This window comes from Tenrec ecaudatus, chromosome 11, assembly GCF_050624435.1.
Source record: "Tenrec ecaudatus isolate mTenEca1 chromosome 11, mTenEca1.hap1, whole genome shotgun sequence".
NCBI lineage: Eukaryota > Metazoa > Chordata > Mammalia > Afrosoricida > Tenrecidae > Tenrec > Tenrec ecaudatus.
The window spans coordinates 90,891,435-90,909,728 of NC_134540.1; the positions used below are offsets into that span (position 1 = coordinate 90,891,435).

The 18,294-nt window shown below is 52.0% G+C and overlaps 1 protein-coding gene across 1 annotated transcript in view; it reads right to left on the minus strand.

The window, feature by feature from the left end:
• Positions 1-260: 260 nt before the first annotated feature.
• The window catches only part of COL4A2 (collagen type IV alpha 2 chain), a 224,879-nt gene continuing 206,845 nt past the window's right edge, over positions 261-18,294 (minus strand). The window contains exons 39-48 of the mRNA XM_075563428.1: positions 18,101-18,172; positions 17,427-17,552; positions 12,131-12,247; positions 11,451-11,612; positions 11,199-11,297; positions 10,624-10,770; positions 10,375-10,491; positions 7,535-7,726; positions 6,186-6,472; positions 261-1,559 (exon numbers count right to left, since the gene is read on the minus strand). Of these exons, the coding sequence (XP_075419543.1) occupies positions 1,302-1,559; positions 6,186-6,472; positions 7,535-7,726; positions 10,375-10,491; positions 10,624-10,770; positions 11,199-11,297; positions 11,451-11,612; positions 12,131-12,247; positions 17,427-17,552; positions 18,101-18,172 (1,577 nt within the window). The 3' untranslated portion in view covers positions 261-1,301. The remainder of the gene's footprint in view (positions 1,560-6,185; positions 6,473-7,534; positions 7,727-10,374; positions 10,492-10,623; positions 10,771-11,198; positions 11,298-11,450; positions 11,613-12,130; positions 12,248-17,426; positions 17,553-18,100; positions 18,173-18,294) is intronic.

Genomic DNA, 18,294 nt, shown 5'->3' on the forward strand with positions numbered 1-18,294 from the left:
TAAAAACCAAACCATCCCCCAAAATCTGCACCAAGTCGTTGGCCCAGAGGTGAGGTGTATGTCAGAGGCAGGTGTGACCTCGAACTGAGCAGCAGTGAGTTTTGGCACCAGATACAGCGAGCTCTGACCCCTCCGGAGTGCGAGTCTAGCAGGATGGTGCGGAGGGACACACTGCGGTCCTTCTCGAGCCTCCCATCACCCGAGGCTGTTCCGCGTACTACACATGCGCAAAGTCAATCAGCCCACGCGGTGGAGGTCACAAAGGTTGAAATCCATGTTTTATTTTGTGGTTGTTATACAAGGATAGAGTAGTCATAGGAATACAGGGTGAGGGAAGAAGGATGGAGGGGACCCACTCAGGAGAAGTTGGGGTGGTCGCAAGATCACCGCTGTCTACAAAGAAGCTCTGTTGCCACTGGACTAGCATGACAGAGGGCCATGTTCCTGAGCCCTTTCACCAAATCCCACACCCTGAAAGGCACTGATGGCAAGAAATGACACCCTAAAAAGCCTGTGGATGGCAGGTACTTAAAAAACAAAAACACCCCCTTAGCTTTCCAGAGGGCATTAAAACGTCTACCAAGCTTTGTGGCCTTGAGTCAATTGCGACTCATAGTGACCCCATAGGGCAGGATCGAACTGCCTCTGTGGGTTTGACACCGTCACGCTTTGCAAGAGGAGAAAGCTTCCTTTCTCTCAGAGGAGCTGGTGGTTTCAAACTGCGGACCTTGCAGTTAGCAAGCCAAGGCATAACCCATCTGCCAGCGGGGCTCCGGTCCCAGGGGCGTGGGGGCACCCTACCCTCAGAGAGTGTACTGGGAATGGTATCTACAAATGGGAGACCGGGAGGTGGGGGTAAGTGGCTGTGATGATGAGGTCGGGGCGCAGTGGGCATCAGGCCAGCCAGGCTGCGAGTTCTGATTCAGTGCTGCCTGGCTTTGTACCGACCACCCCGTTCACCTGGTGTGATTTGTCTGCACGCAGCAGAATGAGTGTCAGGTGTGCCGGCTGGGGAGCGTGGGGTCTGTTAATAGCTATCAGGAGGGTTAGAGTCGGGAAGGGGCGGCCTTCATTCTGGAGTCAAGTTAGAGCGGCCAGAACCTAGTAGATAGATGAGTCAAGTGGCTATTTGGTTCAAGTGCTGCTGCTGAATTCCTTTGGTAGATTTTATTTTTAGAAGAAAAAGAAAAAAAACAAATGGATTTGGGCGTCAGCATCTGAGGTATGAAGTTAAGAGTAAGCACCACAATGGACCCTCCCTCCAGGAGCAGCGCGTGGCGGAGAGGCGTGGCCGGCGGGCCTCACAGGTTCTTCATGCACACCTGGCAGCGGCTGATGTGCGTCCTGATGAGGCCGGCCTTGAGCGTGTCCGCGGAGGGCGAGCCCTGGAAGTTCTGCTCGGGGATGGTGGTGAGCCAGAAGCTGTACTTGTTGGCATAGTAGTGGCAGGTGCCGCGGCCTCCGTTGCATTCGATGAAAGGCGTGGCCCGGAAGTCCTCCAGACAGCTGCCCGGCGACACCAGGGACTGTCCACCACCTTCATCCCCTGTTGCTGTGTGCTGGGCGGAGGGGAGGAGACACAGAACAGATAGGTAAGTGCAAACAGCCCCTCTCCCCGATCAATCCACTGCTACTGAGGGTTTCTGTGATTGTGAATCTTTATAGAAGCAGACACCCCCATCTTTCCTTGGGGGAAATTGGGGAGTTGCAACCCCCAACCGTTCTTTGGTAAGCAGCCCCCTTGTGTGACTCACTGTAGCACCAAGCCTCTCCAGGTGTCCAATGATTGACTTTTGAGACTGGGGCTGGTTTTCACTGAACAAATCATGACCATCTAGCTAGGTCAGTTCAGACCCACCTGCAACATGCCGTTCAACGCACCCAAACCCAAACCCAAACTGTACACACTTCCATCTGCGGAGCCCTGTTGGCATTGTGGGTTCCATGTCCGTCTGCTGACTGTGCGGCCAGCAGCTGAGGGAGAACGATGAGGCTCTCTACCCCCGCTGAGTCCCAGTCCCGTGCACCCACAGGGGCAGTTCTGCCCCAGCCTGAGGAGGGCTAGGAGTTGTGAAACAGCACCCAGAAATAGGGGTTTGGCAAACTCCGCCTCGGTCTATGCGAAGGAGGAGACTCATCACGCTGGGCATTAGAGATGCTTATGACACAGATGCTCATGGGGTGCTGTTAGGTCAAAACACAGCAAGGCCAAAAGCAGATTATCCTGGGTAGCCAGAGCTCCCTACCACTGTATACAAAACAAAACACTACCCCATCCAGTCACAGAAAAAACACCTGGCGGGGTTGATACCACAATGAAAACTTTTTTACTTTTAAATAGAAAAGAATTAGCTTCTGTTAGCATCCTGAGGTGATAAGTTAAAAAATAAACACCGAAGTAGACCTTCATCCTTGCTCTGTGAACATTTATGAACAGGTAGTGAAGGATGAGTGACTTGAGTGACCTTTTTCTTCCCTGAATTAGCTTTAAAATCTCCATCTGCGGACTTTCACCAACAAGGAACACGGATTACGGATATGTGGGATTTTGTTTTTTTCAGTCTGAGAGCTCTTCAGAGGGCCATTTGCAGCCAGTGAGAGTCTCAGCAGCCGCAGGCTAAGAGAATGCCCCTCCCCTCCGTCTTAAGGAAACAGCAACCTAGAATCAAGGAGAGTTGGCATCATGCCTCCTCCTCTTTACTGCTTCCCATTTACCGCCTCCCTGTTTTCAAGTCCTGTTTGTAGTGGTTGTTCGGTGCTGCAGAGCCGGGTTAGTGACCTCACTCCATGGAGTAGAATTGTCATAGGGCGTTCTAGGCAGGGGCCCTGGGAGCGCGTGTGTTGAAAACTCAGCTGCCAACCACAAAAGTGGGCAGTGGGAGCCCACCAGCCCCTCTGTGCGAGGCAGCTGTGGCAGTCGCTCTGGAAGGACTGTAAACGTGGAAGCCCTATGGGGTCAGTTCTACTCTGTCCTGCGCGCTCAACATAGATGGCTGGTTCATCTTTATGGGAGCAGGTCCCCACCTCTGTTTCTCCGGTGGGGTGGTCGCTGGGTTTAAACCGCTCACATTCTGGTTAACAGCTGAACGCGCAACCATGGCATCACCAGGGCATTTCAGAACTGGACTTCAATTTCAGAGTGCTTTTTACCTTTTGTTAAGGTACCCGGTAGGGCCCCTGTATCTCAATGTGTGAGTGTGTGTGTGTGTAATCATTTGCTTGGTCGAGTAAGCTCTGAGCATCAAATGGTCAGCAGGACACAATCATTAAGAAGATGACCTCAGCTGCAGGTGGCAGGCATTTCAAACACCTACACTGTGATCTCTGGGAGGAGCGCTGGTGGCATCGTGGTTAGGAGTCGGGCTGCTAACTGCCAAGTTGGCAGTTCAAAACCACTCGCTTCAGTCTTAGGAACCCAGACAGGACAGCTGTCCCCTGTAGGGTCCTATAGGATCCCTGTGAGTTGGCATAGACTCAATGACATGGTTTTGGCTTTGTAGTAACTTTGGGCAGTGACTAGTTTAACCTTTTTAGAAAACAACAAGAAACAAACCAGAAATCCCCAAAAGGCAAAACCCAAGCCCCTTTAGATGTGTTCTGCTCACCGAGCAGAGCCTTGCCCGCCCAAAGCTGCAGTGTTCTTTGTAAACGGAAACACTCAATGGAAACAGAGCATCTTCCCCTGAGGCCTCCCATCTTTCATCCTCACTCGGACGTGGATGAACGGTGGCCGCGCTCTCCGCTGCGAGATGTAAGCCTGGGACACACGTCCCAAAGGAAGCCTCCCGGACAATCTGGGCAGGAGGAGGCAGTGCCAGGCTGGACTGGGGTGGTAGACCTGGCTTCCTCACAGGGCCTTTAAGCTCAGCCCCTCAACCAACCCTCACCCTTCCCCCCAGCTTCAGGCCTCACAACAGCTAATGCCTTTTAAGAGAATCACCTTGACAGCAGAAGTGACCTTGAACATAGGCACATCAAGCGTGGACCCCATAATAGCCGGAGTCTTCAAAACAGAAACTACACTGATGGCTGGCTACATGGTACAGTTGCCAAAGACCAGATTTGGGTGAGGTCACTTTGTGGACGTGGCAGCTTTTGGTGCCCCCCTTGTCCTGGCTCCCAGCCTGGCCCTCCTGGAGACTGGTCAAAGCTCATCCCATGAGGCCATGAATGTGAGTGGAGAGAGGGGGAGTGAGCAGAGCTGCTCCCTGGCGTCTGAGTCCCTGCTGTGAGCCAGTGAAAGCCATGCCACGTCTTCTCCATTCCAAACTCAGCTCTCATTGTGCTTGGAAGCCAGCACTTCCTAACCTCTCAAACATGCACCTGACCCTCAAAGGATGGGGCAAAGGGCATTTAATGCATCGACACAACATGCACCCGTCCTTCTGGGGTTTAAGCCTTTGTTTCCTAACCAGGCAGACAGGGCAGACTTGGGAGATGAAACCATTAAATAGATCAGCTCATTTATCTGTCAGGAATGCCAGCAGGGGGTTTTCCTGTGGTTCTTAGAAGTCAGGATATTTCACAACCGTCTGCCCTGGCTCCTGGCTGCCTTCGCCAGGCTGGAGGTCTCTGCCATTGGCTCATCCCCCTTGCCTTCTGCGGAATGCCGAGGTCCAGGCTCACAGAGGATAATATGTGCAAATCCTATTCGTCTACATTGACGATATGAATGAGAAACGTAATTGCCAATGAAAGAAGGGACGTCTCTGACTTTTGGGGGAGCCCTGGTGGCATAGCGGTGACACATGGGGCTTCGATCCGCACGGTCAGCAGTTCGAAACCACCAGCTGATCCTCAGGAGAAAGACAGGGCTTTCTACTCCCTTGAACAGTTACAATCTTGGAAACCCACTGCGGGGCGGGGGGTCGTTCTGAGTCGGCATCGAGGCGATGGCAGTGAGTGCAATCAGACTTCATGAGGGGGAGGGGCTCATTTGTTTAATTTAAATTTAATTATGGTAGTTAAAAACAAAAAGAAGAAAAGAAAACAGACCCAAAGCTTGTGCCCCTCATAATGCAGGGACACTAAACAGTGAGAGCTGAGTTAGGGACCTAAGCTAAGTAGGTTATGGGACCTCAGTAGACTCCCTTCAAAAGTCACTTGAAATAATAAACTTCTTGAAAAGTAGAAATCATACTTATCACTGCATGGCACTTAGTGTCTTGTTCTTCAGCTCATTCTATCAAGCTCACTGACACTGAGTTGATTCCTTCTAGTAGCAACCCTGCAGGACAGGGAAGAACCACCCCTGTGTGTCTGTCACCCTTACAGGAGCAGGCAGAGGGCAGGCTGGTGGCTTCAAACCGCTGACATTGCCGTGATCGGCCACTGCATCACCACCAGGGCACCTTCCCTGTATCAGTGATCTTTCCCCAAGCATGAAAATGCCAACATTCATATACCTATCCCTTCCAAGTGTCTAGACAAGATTAGCAAACATGTAATTTATATGATTTAAGTAATTTAGTTAATATTGAACACATTGAGTATCCCAGCAATACAGTTGGAGTGCTGACGATTATATACATGTCAATGGGATGGGAGACCCACTGTCTTCAGTGCGTCTTTCCTTTCTCTATATAGAGGTTTATTAAAGCAAGAGAATAATCCAGGACATTACAGTGCTCCAGGGCCTTTCCTCGAGGCCAAGCTAACCCTAAGCTGGTCAGAGTAAAAGCTTCTCCATCTTATATCTAAAGGTTCTCTCGATCTGCTGTTCCAGAATTTTCCTTAGTAGTGCAATCCCTGTAAGTCAAGCAGGGAGCAGTTATTCCTTAAGGGTATCCTAGGTTCTAGGTAAAAGATGCCTAGGAATCCTAGACGGAAGTCCTCCCTGCATTTAGCTTGCTGGTAAACTGAGGACAACTTTATGTTTGGTGTTGTATTTGCTATTATGGCCAAAAGGCCAACTCGATCCTCATTGCAGTGCTGCTGCTGGCCACCCGAACACAGGCTTGGCACCAAATTGATGAGCCACCTCTCGGTGAGGGCGGCATGCCAGCTCTCCCGCATCTGTTGGCCGGGTGCCCGTGCACAGCACACAACACAAACAACCCTCTGGGATCACCCTGCAGATGGTGCCCCTTGCTGCTGCTTGTGCACTCCCTAGGGTGTGCTTGGGGAAGGAACTCGACTTCCATCGGGCTCCATGCTCTGAGAGACAGCAGGCAAGTTCCACATACCATGAGGAAGGAGTAGCCGATCCACAAGCTCCGCCACCCGGCTGGGCAGTGGGGGATGGAGACATCTTGACTGTGGACCGCAATGGCGACGGCCGGAGCCTCGCACACGGAGCAGCGGCTGATGTAGGGCTTGATCTCGTCCTCGGCCACAGGCATCATGGGGAGTGGCGCCGTGGTGGAGAGCCAGTAGGACTTGTCATTCCGGTTGGCATAGTAGCAGACGTCGCCCGGGTTGCAATACAGGAAAGGCATGGTGCTGAAGCGCGCCAGGCAGGAGCCTGCCAGTCCTGCGGAGAGAAAGCCCTGCCTTGAGATCACAACTGAGGGGCCTGGGAAGATGCTCCCTGCAGCCCCAGGTGAGCCTGCCTGCAAGGGCCCCGAGTCCGGGACGTGCCCTGCCCCATGGGCACCTGTGCAGAGGGCAGCCGTGCACTGTGGCACTAAGTTAAAGTGTTCCTCCTCCCTCCCTTCCGTTGCTTTTACGCGTGCGATGCTGGCATCAGTGCCCCGGCACTTCTGGAAGTTCTCAGGCACACCCCGGTCCCCCAGGTCAGCTTTTGGGGTGAGGACAATGGGAGGAGGATCTTATGAGAACTTCCCTCCTGCCCGGGGGGGGGGGGCAATCCTGAATGGACTTCCATTCTGAAGGCATCTCCGGTGACATCATACACAGTCCTTCCCTCGCCCCATCCCCCTTATTCCAAAGGCTCCATCAGATGGCTCTGTGCCTTCAGGGTGCAGAGACTGCTTTTCCCTTGTGGCCAGAAGATGACCACTGATCTGACTGTAACATCACAGTGGCTTTCCCTCCTCCACCCAGCTACATTGTACTGCTTGTTATTTTTCCTGTGCGCTCTCCAGTCTGTTTCTTCCGCTCGGCACCCAGGTTTCCTTGAATAAATACATACACAGACAGATGCATATGCTGGGGCTTTGCCTATGGGAAGGTCTGATGTTAATCTCTCCCGTCTGACTGCAGCTTGTTTATAGAACTTGGGGCCAAAAAGCAGGCAGAAAGCCAGGTAATGACAGCCTCCAGGTGGAGAGGGAGCAGCGATGGCTCCGGCCCCATTGCACTGGAGCCTGCAGAAGTGCTGCTGCATAAACAGGCAGGTCCCAGCCTCACTCTGCTGCTCTGAGACTTTCAGGGTCTGTAAGATTTGTACTTCAAAGGCTGCTTTAATCTTCTCTGCAACCCGCAAGAATGTGCCATCCCTCAGTACCAACTCATCAGTCTTAAAGGAGTTAATGAGTCTCCCTGGGACCTTTTGATCCAGACCGTCCCCAGTGCCCCAGAACAGAGCCTGTGTGGGGGCAGACATGCAGAGTCACGGGAGGGCGAGGCTTACCCAGATCCTGGTTGTGGGCTTTCTCCTGGCCTTCAAAGTACAGCAGGCTGTATCCACTCCAGAGCTTGTTCATGCCCACGGGGCACATGGGCTCCTGGTCGGTCTGGCTGTGCTTCACCAGCAGGTAGCCGATGCTGACGCTGCGGCCAGGCATGCCGGGCAGACCCGGGCTCCCCTGACGGCCAGGCTCGCCTAGGGCCCAAGAGGAAGTCTTCAGTCACCTTTTAAAACACCAGCTTCCTCTGCAAGTCTACTTGGACTCATGGCAATGCCACCTGCATCAGGGCCCTAGGATGTTTCTCGGGGTTTTCAAAGGCTGATTTTTGGGGGTAGTTGATGGCTAGGTTTTTCTGGTAAGATGTCTCTGGGTGGACTCAACCATGCAGCCCTTTCAGTTAGCACCTGAGCATGTTAACTGGTTGGACCATCCCAATCACATTCTGAACTGGCCCGAAGACCTCAGGATCACAGGGGGCGGCAGACCTGCTCATGACAGCACCAAGATGCCTGCAGACTGTGGGCCTCTTCCCGACTCCCAAGCTAAGGTCTTGGTGGCTTTGCCCTTTTGAGACAAAAGCCTCGTGGGAAGGATTTGGCCTAAGTTTAGGGTTAAGACAATATGAAATCATGGTCATGAGAGAAGGCAAGTAGGCTGATCTCCAAGAAAGGACCCAGACTGGCGCACCAGGCGTGTCCCATGCGGAGCAAGAAGGAGAACATCTCGGGGTTTGGGGAGTGCCTAGGAGCATGCTGGTGCAGCCTCCCACCCAGGCCAGGGCTCTCCTCTGTCCTACACCTCGGGCCTCCCTCTGCTGGACACTGGTGAGAAGCCAAGGTCCTTCCTTCTCCACAGGGACTGTTCCAGGGGCTTGAATGTCTGTTCCGATGTCCTGACATCTGAACTCGACTCTTCCCCGGAGTCCCACAGAATGTCCAACCTGTCGGACCTGTCACCTCTCACACATGTGAAATTGTAAGGTCTCTCTCTCTCTGGGATAAGTTCCAACCTTGGTCCTTTGCTCCGCAAGAGAAAGAATTCATGCTGAAGCCTGGCTCGTGATCCAAGTATATTTAATGAGAGTTAAAAGAAGCTTCAGGTTTTATGCGGCACCCATAGTATTCCCTTTGACTATGTGGCCTGGCAGAGACTGCTCAGGGTCACGCAAAGATCTCTCGCCCAAGTTTCCTCCGAAACAAGACGACCAGACAAGCCCCTCTCCTTCTCGGTTCCTGCCTTTTCAAGGATTCCCAGGGGAGGTGTGGTGAACGACCCCTGGTTGGTCCCATTGACTGAGTTGCAATCACCTGGCCCAGGTGGGCTGATCCAGATTCAACACCCATCCATGCCCACTGGCGGGAAAATCCAGCTTTGTCCTATGCTGGCTCTCCCGGGCATGCGTCAATGGACTTCCCAATCCCTAGGCTAAGCTACCTAACAAAATCAGCTCTTCTGATCAATCCTGTCTTCCCACTGGCCCTTCCCCTCTCCAAGGGGCATGTTCAATATCTCATCCCGTTTGTGTTCTTGGACATGAGCGCCCTGCCTTGTCTTGCACTACCCGGGTCTCCTACCGCGGGACGGACACTGATTCATCAGTGTGGGTCTTGAGATGTCGATTGTCCACGTGATCATGTCCCCACGGAGGCCAGGAGACTCCTGTCTCCCTGGGGGCGGGCATCCGTGATGTGGCCATCATTTCATTATCACACAGGTGATCAGACTGAGCAGGCGCAGACCCTCCCACTGAGCCAATTCTGACCGACAACAGCCCTGTGGGCACCTGTGCATTTCCAAGGCTGTAAATATTTATGCGCACAGGAAGTCTCATTTTACCTCTCACGAGCAATTGGTGGTTTGAACTACTGACCTTGCGGTTCCAGCAGCTCAACATGTTACCCACTACAGTATGCCGGGTAGGTTAAAGTAAATCTCAAGCTGTTATCTTTTTCTTACGTTCATGAATGGCTACGATGGAAACTTTAGGCCTCTCCCAGTCTTTGGGGGCCCTGCTGGCTCAGTACTTACACCCTGTGCTGTTAACAGAAAGGTCAGCAGTTTGAACCCACCAGGTGCTCTGTGAGAAAAACACGAGGTTGTCAGCTTCTGCAAAGACTACATTCCATAAAGACTGGGAGCCTTGGGGGGCAGGCAGAGGGGAAGCAAGGGCTGTTCTCCTGTCTTAGAGGGTTACTGTGAGTCAGAATAACGCCTCTATCCCATCCTGCACCTGTGCAAATAACTGTTAAGAAACGAATCCTGCAAACCTGCACGGTGCCCCATATTCACCTACTTGTAACTTTCGCCTCCCAGCGCTTCAAGTCTCTTGCCTCTTACGAGACAGCCACCAGGCTCCCAGCTCTGCGTCACCTGCACATTTCTTAGCGACAGGAAGCAGGGAGCCTGTGCATTCTCCCTGTGCCCAGAGGTCATGGAGCATGCCCAGAAGGACCACTGCCAGGAGAGATGCTGGCCGGGGCGGAAGGGCGCGAAGCTCTGAGCACAGCACGCCTTTCTCTACATCACAAGGAAACCGGGGTCCCTCCCAGCCAGGGTGCCCGGGGAGACGGGCACGCTGCTGTGGTGCTCAACAGTCTCAGCAGAGCTTCTAGACTAAGACACACCAGGGAGAAAGGCCTGGTGATCTACCACCCCACCCCCCAAAAAATCAGCCAGTGAAAACCCTATGAATCACAAAGGGTTGAGTTAGGAACTGGTTATGAGGCTGGGTAGCGTTTCGTTCTGTGGGGCGCGGGGTCACCATGGGTTAGGGGCCAACAGAAAGAACGGATCACTGAAGTCATTCTCGGCCCAGTTTCTCCTTCGGAGAACCCTCACTTACCTATACTGCCAATTGGCCCTGGGTGACCCATGGGTCCTTGGTCCCCTCGGAATCCTGGTTCAGCAGACACACCACCTCTTCCCTGGGCTCCGGACTTTCCTGGCGCTCCGCGGAAACCTGCCCAGAGACCACAGTCAGGAAGAGCTGAGCCCAGCTAGTGCTCTGCAGAGGCTTTTGAGCAGGAAACCCACATCAGGGAAAGAAGGTTTTATCTGGAGACAGGGCGATAGGCCAGCTACGAGCTCCTACCTGGTTCTCCTGGGGGGCCCTGAGGCCCCATCTCTCCCCGTGCACCGACTGGACCTCTCCTTCCATAGGGGCCCAACACCCCCGGTTCAGCTGCAATCCTCTGGGGGATTCCCACAATTCCTGGAGACCCTAAAGATCCAGGGGCCCCTGGAAAGGAACGAGACAGCCTGCCGTCAACCCAGGTACACAGCTTGCTTCCTGGTTCTGAACTCTTCTCTCCTGTGACTCTGTGAGACGAATTGAGCGCTTTCTAGGAAGACTGATTATCAGGAGATGAGAATGGTGAGAACGCATCAGACAGGTAGCTTAGTTCTTGCTGCTTAAAAAGAGCATGATTCCATTCACCCGAACCCTGTGGATGCAGCAGCAGCCTCAGAGCAGACCCAGGCCTGGCTTCTGTCTGCTGTGCAGACGTTGTGGCTCTCTGCCTAGGAGGGTGATGACGGCCTGTAATTGGGAGCTGACCTCTACCCAGAAGGACAGTGACAGGGCCAGGAATGGGTTCCCAAGACTCAGCTCATGGTCACCCTTGTTCCAAGCCGGCACCTTCTGCAACTGAGCAGGCAGCCACTTACCAGGGGATCCTCTCTCTCCTTTGGGCCCTTGTGGGCCTCTGTCTCCCACATTTCCTGTTGCACCAGTGTTTCCCATGAAGCCTTGGTCTCCTCTGGATCCTGCAAGACGATCAAGTCATTAGGGACTCACCGTGAGACACACACACACACACACACACACACACACACACACACACACACACATATGCCAGTCAGCTACAACCCAGGCTGAGTGCCCCCCAACCCCCCAAGAAGGAGACATGCTGGGGTTACCTTTTTCTCCGGGGAGACCAAACACGCCAGGTCTGCCTTGTGGTCCAGAGTCTCCCACCCATCCTTTGGTCCCTGGGTTTCCCAGAAGTCCGGGATTGCCCGAATCGCCTTTGGTTCCCGGAAGAGCAGCAGGTCCGGGTGGTCCTTGGGGCCCTCGGTAACCTGTTGGCATCCAGCACAAGACACAATAGTTTGAACAGCATCTCTCGGGTGGCAAAGTCTCCATGGGCAAGGGCACTCGTTGCTGGGTGGGTGGGCTCACTCCAGGCCGCCAGATGCCAAGACCATCCAGTTATGGGGGTATCGCCGGTCCATTTTTAACCCCGGCTGGCTTTCTCCTGACACCACCTTTTCTCACCCCTCAGCTACTATGTGGTTGGACCATGCAGCTTAAAGGTGACCTCTGTCTAAACATAGGTAGGAAAGATGAGGAGCCCCTTGCCTCTAAGGTTTCAGAGCTCCCTGCAGTGCTGAGTATCTGTGTTGGTGTGAGTACCCAACTTGGGCTGCCCTTTGATTTCCCAGTGACTGACTGTGGTGGTCAAAATCAGTGAGTGTGGTGTTTGTGATGACCATGAGTGTGGTCTACATGGGCGGTCCCGGCTACGGTTCTTGATCATCCCTGGCCCTCAGCTCCTGCTCCAGAGATTCCAGTGGGCAACTGCGTGAATCCCACTTACCTTGCAGGCCAAATATCCCTGGTGATCCTTGGTCACCGGGTAACCCAGAGATATTGGAAGCGGGAGTGATGCCCGGGAATCCTTGCAGCCCTGGACTCCCGGCTGGGCCACGTTCACCTGGGGAGGAAGCCAAAATCCGACGGCATTACTTCTCATGTTGCCCTCCGGCATTTCCTTCTCTGACAGCGCTCATCCAGGAGCAGAGCTGAGAAGGATGAGCTAGTCAGCGAAGATGTCCTGAGGCCAAGGAACATCTCAGGTCTGCAGGCTCTCAGGGGCATCTCAGCCAGGTTCAGGAGGCTCCACAACAGCCTGTGTCTCCTCCTCAGAGGCTACCGGGCCACAGCCAGTCCCAACATCCCCCTCCATTGGGCTGGGCATCTCCCCTGCACTCGACTTGGCTTCTGTGACTGCTTAGCTGTACCTCAAGCACAGCCTGGCCACAGACTCCTTTCTGGCCCGAGCTCCTTTCTGGGCTGGCTGTTGATGGCTCTGCTAGCACGGGCAATGGGGTGGATGACTGCAGTATTAGTAAAACGAGGATTCGAGAGCACACCCTTTATATTACAGAACATCTCCCCGGGATTCCCCTTCAGCATGGTGGGTCACTGGTTGACATAAAGGCACCAAAAGATGCTGGCCCCCCAAGGGAAATTACCCAGATTAGGGCATTTGTGGACTTTCTCCACCACACCCTTGTCCCACAGGCTTTCGACTGAGCACTGTGTGTAAGCCCAGTGGTGTGCCGGAGCTGAAGTGCATTGCCAAGTGGAGCAGAAGGCTTTCCGTTTCTCACCTCATAACTGTACGATCACTTGCCTTTTTTTAAGCTCTTAAGAGTATGGAATTAATAAGAAAAGTTGACAGACAAATGAGCAGAGATGTCAGACCATTCAAAAGCAGGCAATGCTGATGGAAAAGGGGAGTTGGGGAAATCGATGCAAGTTCTTCCATACCCCGACAGAGTCAACAAGAGTGGCTGGTTCTATCCTCCACCCTCTATGCTGGCCTGGCCCCTTTGTTGCCATCACCAACACAGAGATGTTCCTAGGGGAAGATTCTGCTGCCCATCGTAGGGGAAATGATTGTTTGCTCCCGATTCTGAGCGGGACACAGAAAACAAACACTGGGAGGTATGTTTAGAAGAGGGTCTCTGTTGCCCCACTACTTACAGTCAGCAAGCAAGTGGCTTTTTAGACCCGAGGGGTTTACTGAGAGGCCATGCGTAGTCTGATAGCAAATGACACCAAGTGAGCTGCTTCTAACTGTCCCCATGAAGTACCCCAAACAGATGCTGGGTGTCAGGGAATACTGGCAAAAACTTCAGAGTTAGATGATTCAATAAAATCCCTGGATTGACTAAATTCCCATATCTACATGAAGTCCACTTTAATTCATCACTGCAGTGATTAGGATTTTGTTAATGAGAACATTTAGCAAACAGGAGGCACCGTGCTGGAATCAGAATCTCAACAGTTAGGTTTGCCCATTAACCACTGTGGATTTTCACAAGGGCTGAAAAGAAAAACACAAAATCCAAAAGGTCATTAATGGCAATCCGATGAAAAGCCATTTCGCACCACTGACAACCAGGTCCTGAACTGACACCCGAATGTCAGCTGCAGAAATAGCTGGAGGCTGCACGTCCCGGCTGAAATGAAGCTCATCCAAGGGGAGACAATAAGTAGGAATGATTCCCACGGCCTCCGTCGAGAAGAGTCCTAACAGGCCATCTGTGAGTGTCACTCTGGGAAGTAATCCTCCTGTCATCCTATCAGCAGAGGGCCATTGGGCAGACTGAAGCTTCTCCTTTGCTCTGCCTCAGACGCTGCTCTGAAATCACCTGCTCTTGGCTCTGACATTGGACCACTGGGACTTTCATACAGGAGAGAAGGGCCGGGAGGGGACAATGGCTTTGAAAAAGAGGCACAGTTCCTTAGCATTTGAAAGGACATGTTCTAGGTCTCTCTGACGCAATGCAGAAAACCACAAAGTAGATTCAAGGAGAGTTTGATAAACGGAGGCAGCAAAAATTCAATGTGCGAATGAATAGCTTATTAACAACCCTTGATACGAAGGTGAGACAGCCTTGCTTGCTGAAAGTGCAGCAGACTTGAAACACTTGCTGAGGAAGATCAAGGGTCGTGGCCTTCAGAATGGCTTACAAGTCAATGTAAAGAAGACCCAAACCCTCGCCACTGGACCAATAGGTAAGATCATGATCAACGGAGACAAGGCTGACATTGTCAAGGTTTTGTTTTCCTTGGATCCACAATCAATGCTCATGGAAGCAGCCACCAAAAGACCCAAAGACGCACTGCAGTGGGTGAATCTGCTGCACAAGACCTTTTAGAGAAAAGCAGAGCTGTTACTTTGAGGGCTAAGGCATGCCTGATTCAAGTCATGGGATTTTCACTAGTCTCATAGACCTGTGCAAGCTGGAAACTGGAGGAAGACCAAAGAACAGCTGTGTCTGAATCAGAAGAACAGGGAAGGGACCGTGGTCTGCTAAAAGGACACACTGATCTGTCTTGGAGGAAGTAAGGCCAGAGTGCTCCTTAGAGGCAAGGATGGTGAGACTTGGTCACATGTACTCTGGAGATGTTACCAGTCCCAGAAGAAGAGCTTCATGCTTGGTAAAAGAGAGGAGCAGCGAAGAGAAGGTCATCAACGAGCTGGAGGAACACAGTGGCTGCAACAGTCGGCTCAGGCAGGGGGGCAACTGTGAGGATGGCACAGGGCTGGTCAGTGCTTTGTTCTGTTGTGCCTGGGCCATGACGGGTCAGACCCGACCCAATGCCACCTAACCACAATAGTCAAACCCAAACAGTGCTATCGAGCTGTGGCGTCTATATAGACTCACAGTGACCCACTTGGGCAGAGAAGAGGTTGCCAATGTTCAAACCAAACACTTTTGGTTTCAAACCATTTGCTTCAGTGAGTCGCTGCGTGTTCCAACCGTGGAGTCACCAGCCAGCCCTATGTGGCGGTCACTACATTTAACCTATTATCATGAATTGATCCCTGTGCAGGGGGAGTCCTTGAGTTCAAGAGAAGGGGTGTTTGAGTACACACATGTTTTCAGATCCATGTCCAAAGAGGCTTATCCGACCCTTCCTGGAGCTGATCATCTACAAATACTTCTGGAGCTATTACTATATTTCAGACCTTCTCCCAAACCGGAAACCAGTCTCACTGTCACTGAGTGGACGCTGACGCAGGGACCCGAGATGACTGGGTAGAACTGCCCCTATGGGTTGCTGAGACTAACTTTTGACGGGTATTAGAAAGTCCCATTTTTCTCCCGTGGATGGCTGGTTTTGAACCACGGACTTTGTGGCTTACAGCCCAACTTATAATCACTGTGCCACCAGGCCCCCTGCCAGACATTCTAGCAAGGGGTAAATGAGGGACTAAGACAAGCGGTGACGACTGTCATCCTTCCTTTGTTGTCGATTCCAGAGCGTACACAACCTGCTGTGAGAATTCAGTGCTAACACATCACCACGGGAGAAATCATCATGACTTGCAGTTCATGAGCAAGGTCTATGGGCCAAGCCCTGAGCTCACACCATGTCATGGCTGCAGACCCCATGGACTCCGACCCTCTCTGTACCTACATCTGCTCTCCATCCAGTTCTCATTTCTGAACATTAAAACATTGAATGCATCCCCTCCACCCCAAATACATGCTGTCAAGCTCAAACCTTTATTCCTGTGATGCACTCCCACTGGGGAATAGGGCTGTCTTTGTTAGGCTGTCTCGTCAGTGGAGGGTGTGTCTTAAATCAGTCACCTTTGAGATATGAAGAGAGCAGGCTAGGCACCAAGAAGGGAGGGGTATGTGTAAGATAAGATGGCAAGGAACCAAGGAACAGATGCTGAAAAGAGATGGCATCCTGAATGCTTAAACTGTGAAAAAAATAAATGTCTGTTCATGAATGCCACTTTCTTGCAGATGTCTGTTCTAGTGGCACTGAGTTTTCAGGCCCCTTTCAGACAGCAAATGGATAATATAATAATCCTTACCCTCTTTGAAAAATAATGCTAATATATTTATAGGTTTAGTATTAAGGTAGCAGATGGACATTGGGCCTCCATTCAAGTACCTCCTTCAATAAAAGAACATTTTGTTCTATTAAACTGGCATTCCATGATGCTCACCTTCCTGACTCAATCACTGAAGACACAGCAGGTGCATAAGCAAATGTGGTAAAGAAAGCTAATGGTGCCCAGCTATCAAAAGATCTAGCATCTGGGGTCTTAAAGACATGAAGATAAACAAGTGGCCATCTAGCTGAGATGCAACAAAGACCACCTGTAAGAAGCACACCAGCCTGTGTGATCCTAAGGTGTTGATGGGATTAGGTATCAGGCATCAAAGAACAAAAAATCATATCATTGTGAGTGAAGGGGAGTCTGGAGTGGGGACCCAAAGTCCATCTGTAGGCAACTGGACATCCCCTTACGGATGGGTTGTCAGGAGGAGATGAGCCAATTAGGGTGCAGTGTAGCAATGATGAAACATACAACTTTCCTCTAGTTCTTAAATGCTTCCTCCCTCCACTATCATGATCCAAATTCTACATTACAAATCCAGCTAGGCCAGAGCATATACACTGGTACAGGTAGGAACTGGAAACACAGGGAATCCAGGACAGATGAACCAACCCCACAGGACCAGTGGTGAGAGTGGCGATACCAGGAGAGTGGAGGAAAGGTAGGGTAGAAAGGGCGAACCAATTACAAGGATCGACATATAACCCCCTCCCTGAGGGACAGACAACAGAAAAGTGGGTGAAGAGAGACATAGGAAAGTGCAAGACATGACAAAATAATAACGATAAATTATCAAGGGTTCATGAGGGAGAGGGGCAGGGAAAAATGAGAATACGCCATTATTCCCACTGCCCCAGAAGTTATTCACAGTAAAAGACTTCAACGAAACTCCAAACTAATATATAATGATGGAATAAAAGACATTTTAGACCAGAATATAAAGGGGGAACACTAAGAGGGTTGGCAACCAGAAGCCCTCTCCAGAGAAAGCAGCATGTTCCCACACTTTCCCAGCTCATCTCTCCGACTCAAGACATTTGGGAAACGTTCGGCGGTGGTTTGTTGTGGAGTTGGCACTGAGTCAGCAACCCTATGGGGCAGAGTAGAACAGCTCCTCAGTTTCCCGGCCATCCTGCCGTCTTTATGGGTGACCACCTTGTCCTTTCTGCTGCCCCGGGTCTCCTTTGGTTCTGGTTAGGTAAGGAGGCATGTTTGCTTTGGAAATCTCTGACCTTACCTGGTATGCCTCGTTCCCCTCTTTGTCCCGGCAGCCCTGTGGGGCCTGGAAAGGTATTGGGCTCTCCTGGCTCGCCTCTGTCCCCAGTGGTGCCTGGGAAGCCTGGGTCCCCACTGAGGTCTGCACCTGTGGAAGGGTTAAAACAGCAGTTGATGACAGCGTTTTCAACCATGGAACCATTCATTTTCACCAGTGTAACACCACCAGTGTGCCGCAACGTGATTCCCCAAGTAGAAAAACAAGGCTGTGAGGGGACCTCAACTTGCTATTCGGTCCCAGTGTCACAAAATCTGGGATTTGAGGGGTTTGCAGAATCACTCCTAAGAAAATGGAGACCCTTCAGAAGGTCCACAGTTGATGGTGGAGCTGGGGTCCTGCCCCCGGGCTCTTGGCTCCTGACAACTGTGTTCAGAGTTAGGCTTTAGAGTTGAATGCTAGTTAAATTCTTCCCAGTTCACCTATCAGGTGCTCCGAACACACAAGGGCAGCAGTGAGTGACCCTACAGGACAGAGGAGAACTGTTGCATTGTGGGTGCAGATCGAGTGGGTTTGGCCTGCTGGCCCTTCTGTTACTGGCCCAGGGCTTAACCACTGGGCACCAGGGCTCGTTTTGGCCCCACAGTTGGGAGGTGCAGAGGCTGGCGGCACTGCTGCGATGGTGGGGAGTAAGTTACCTGGGGATCCTGGGAAGCCTTTGGTGCCGGGTAGGCCGTGCAAGCCACCGATTCCTCGGATGCCCGGAAAACCTGCGAGAATGCCACCAGTCAGCATTGCGTCAAAACCCATGCAAACACATGGCACTTAGGAATGGAAAGGAATCACTTTGGGTTACTCAGCAAAACCATTTAACACCGTTCTTTCTTTTTTC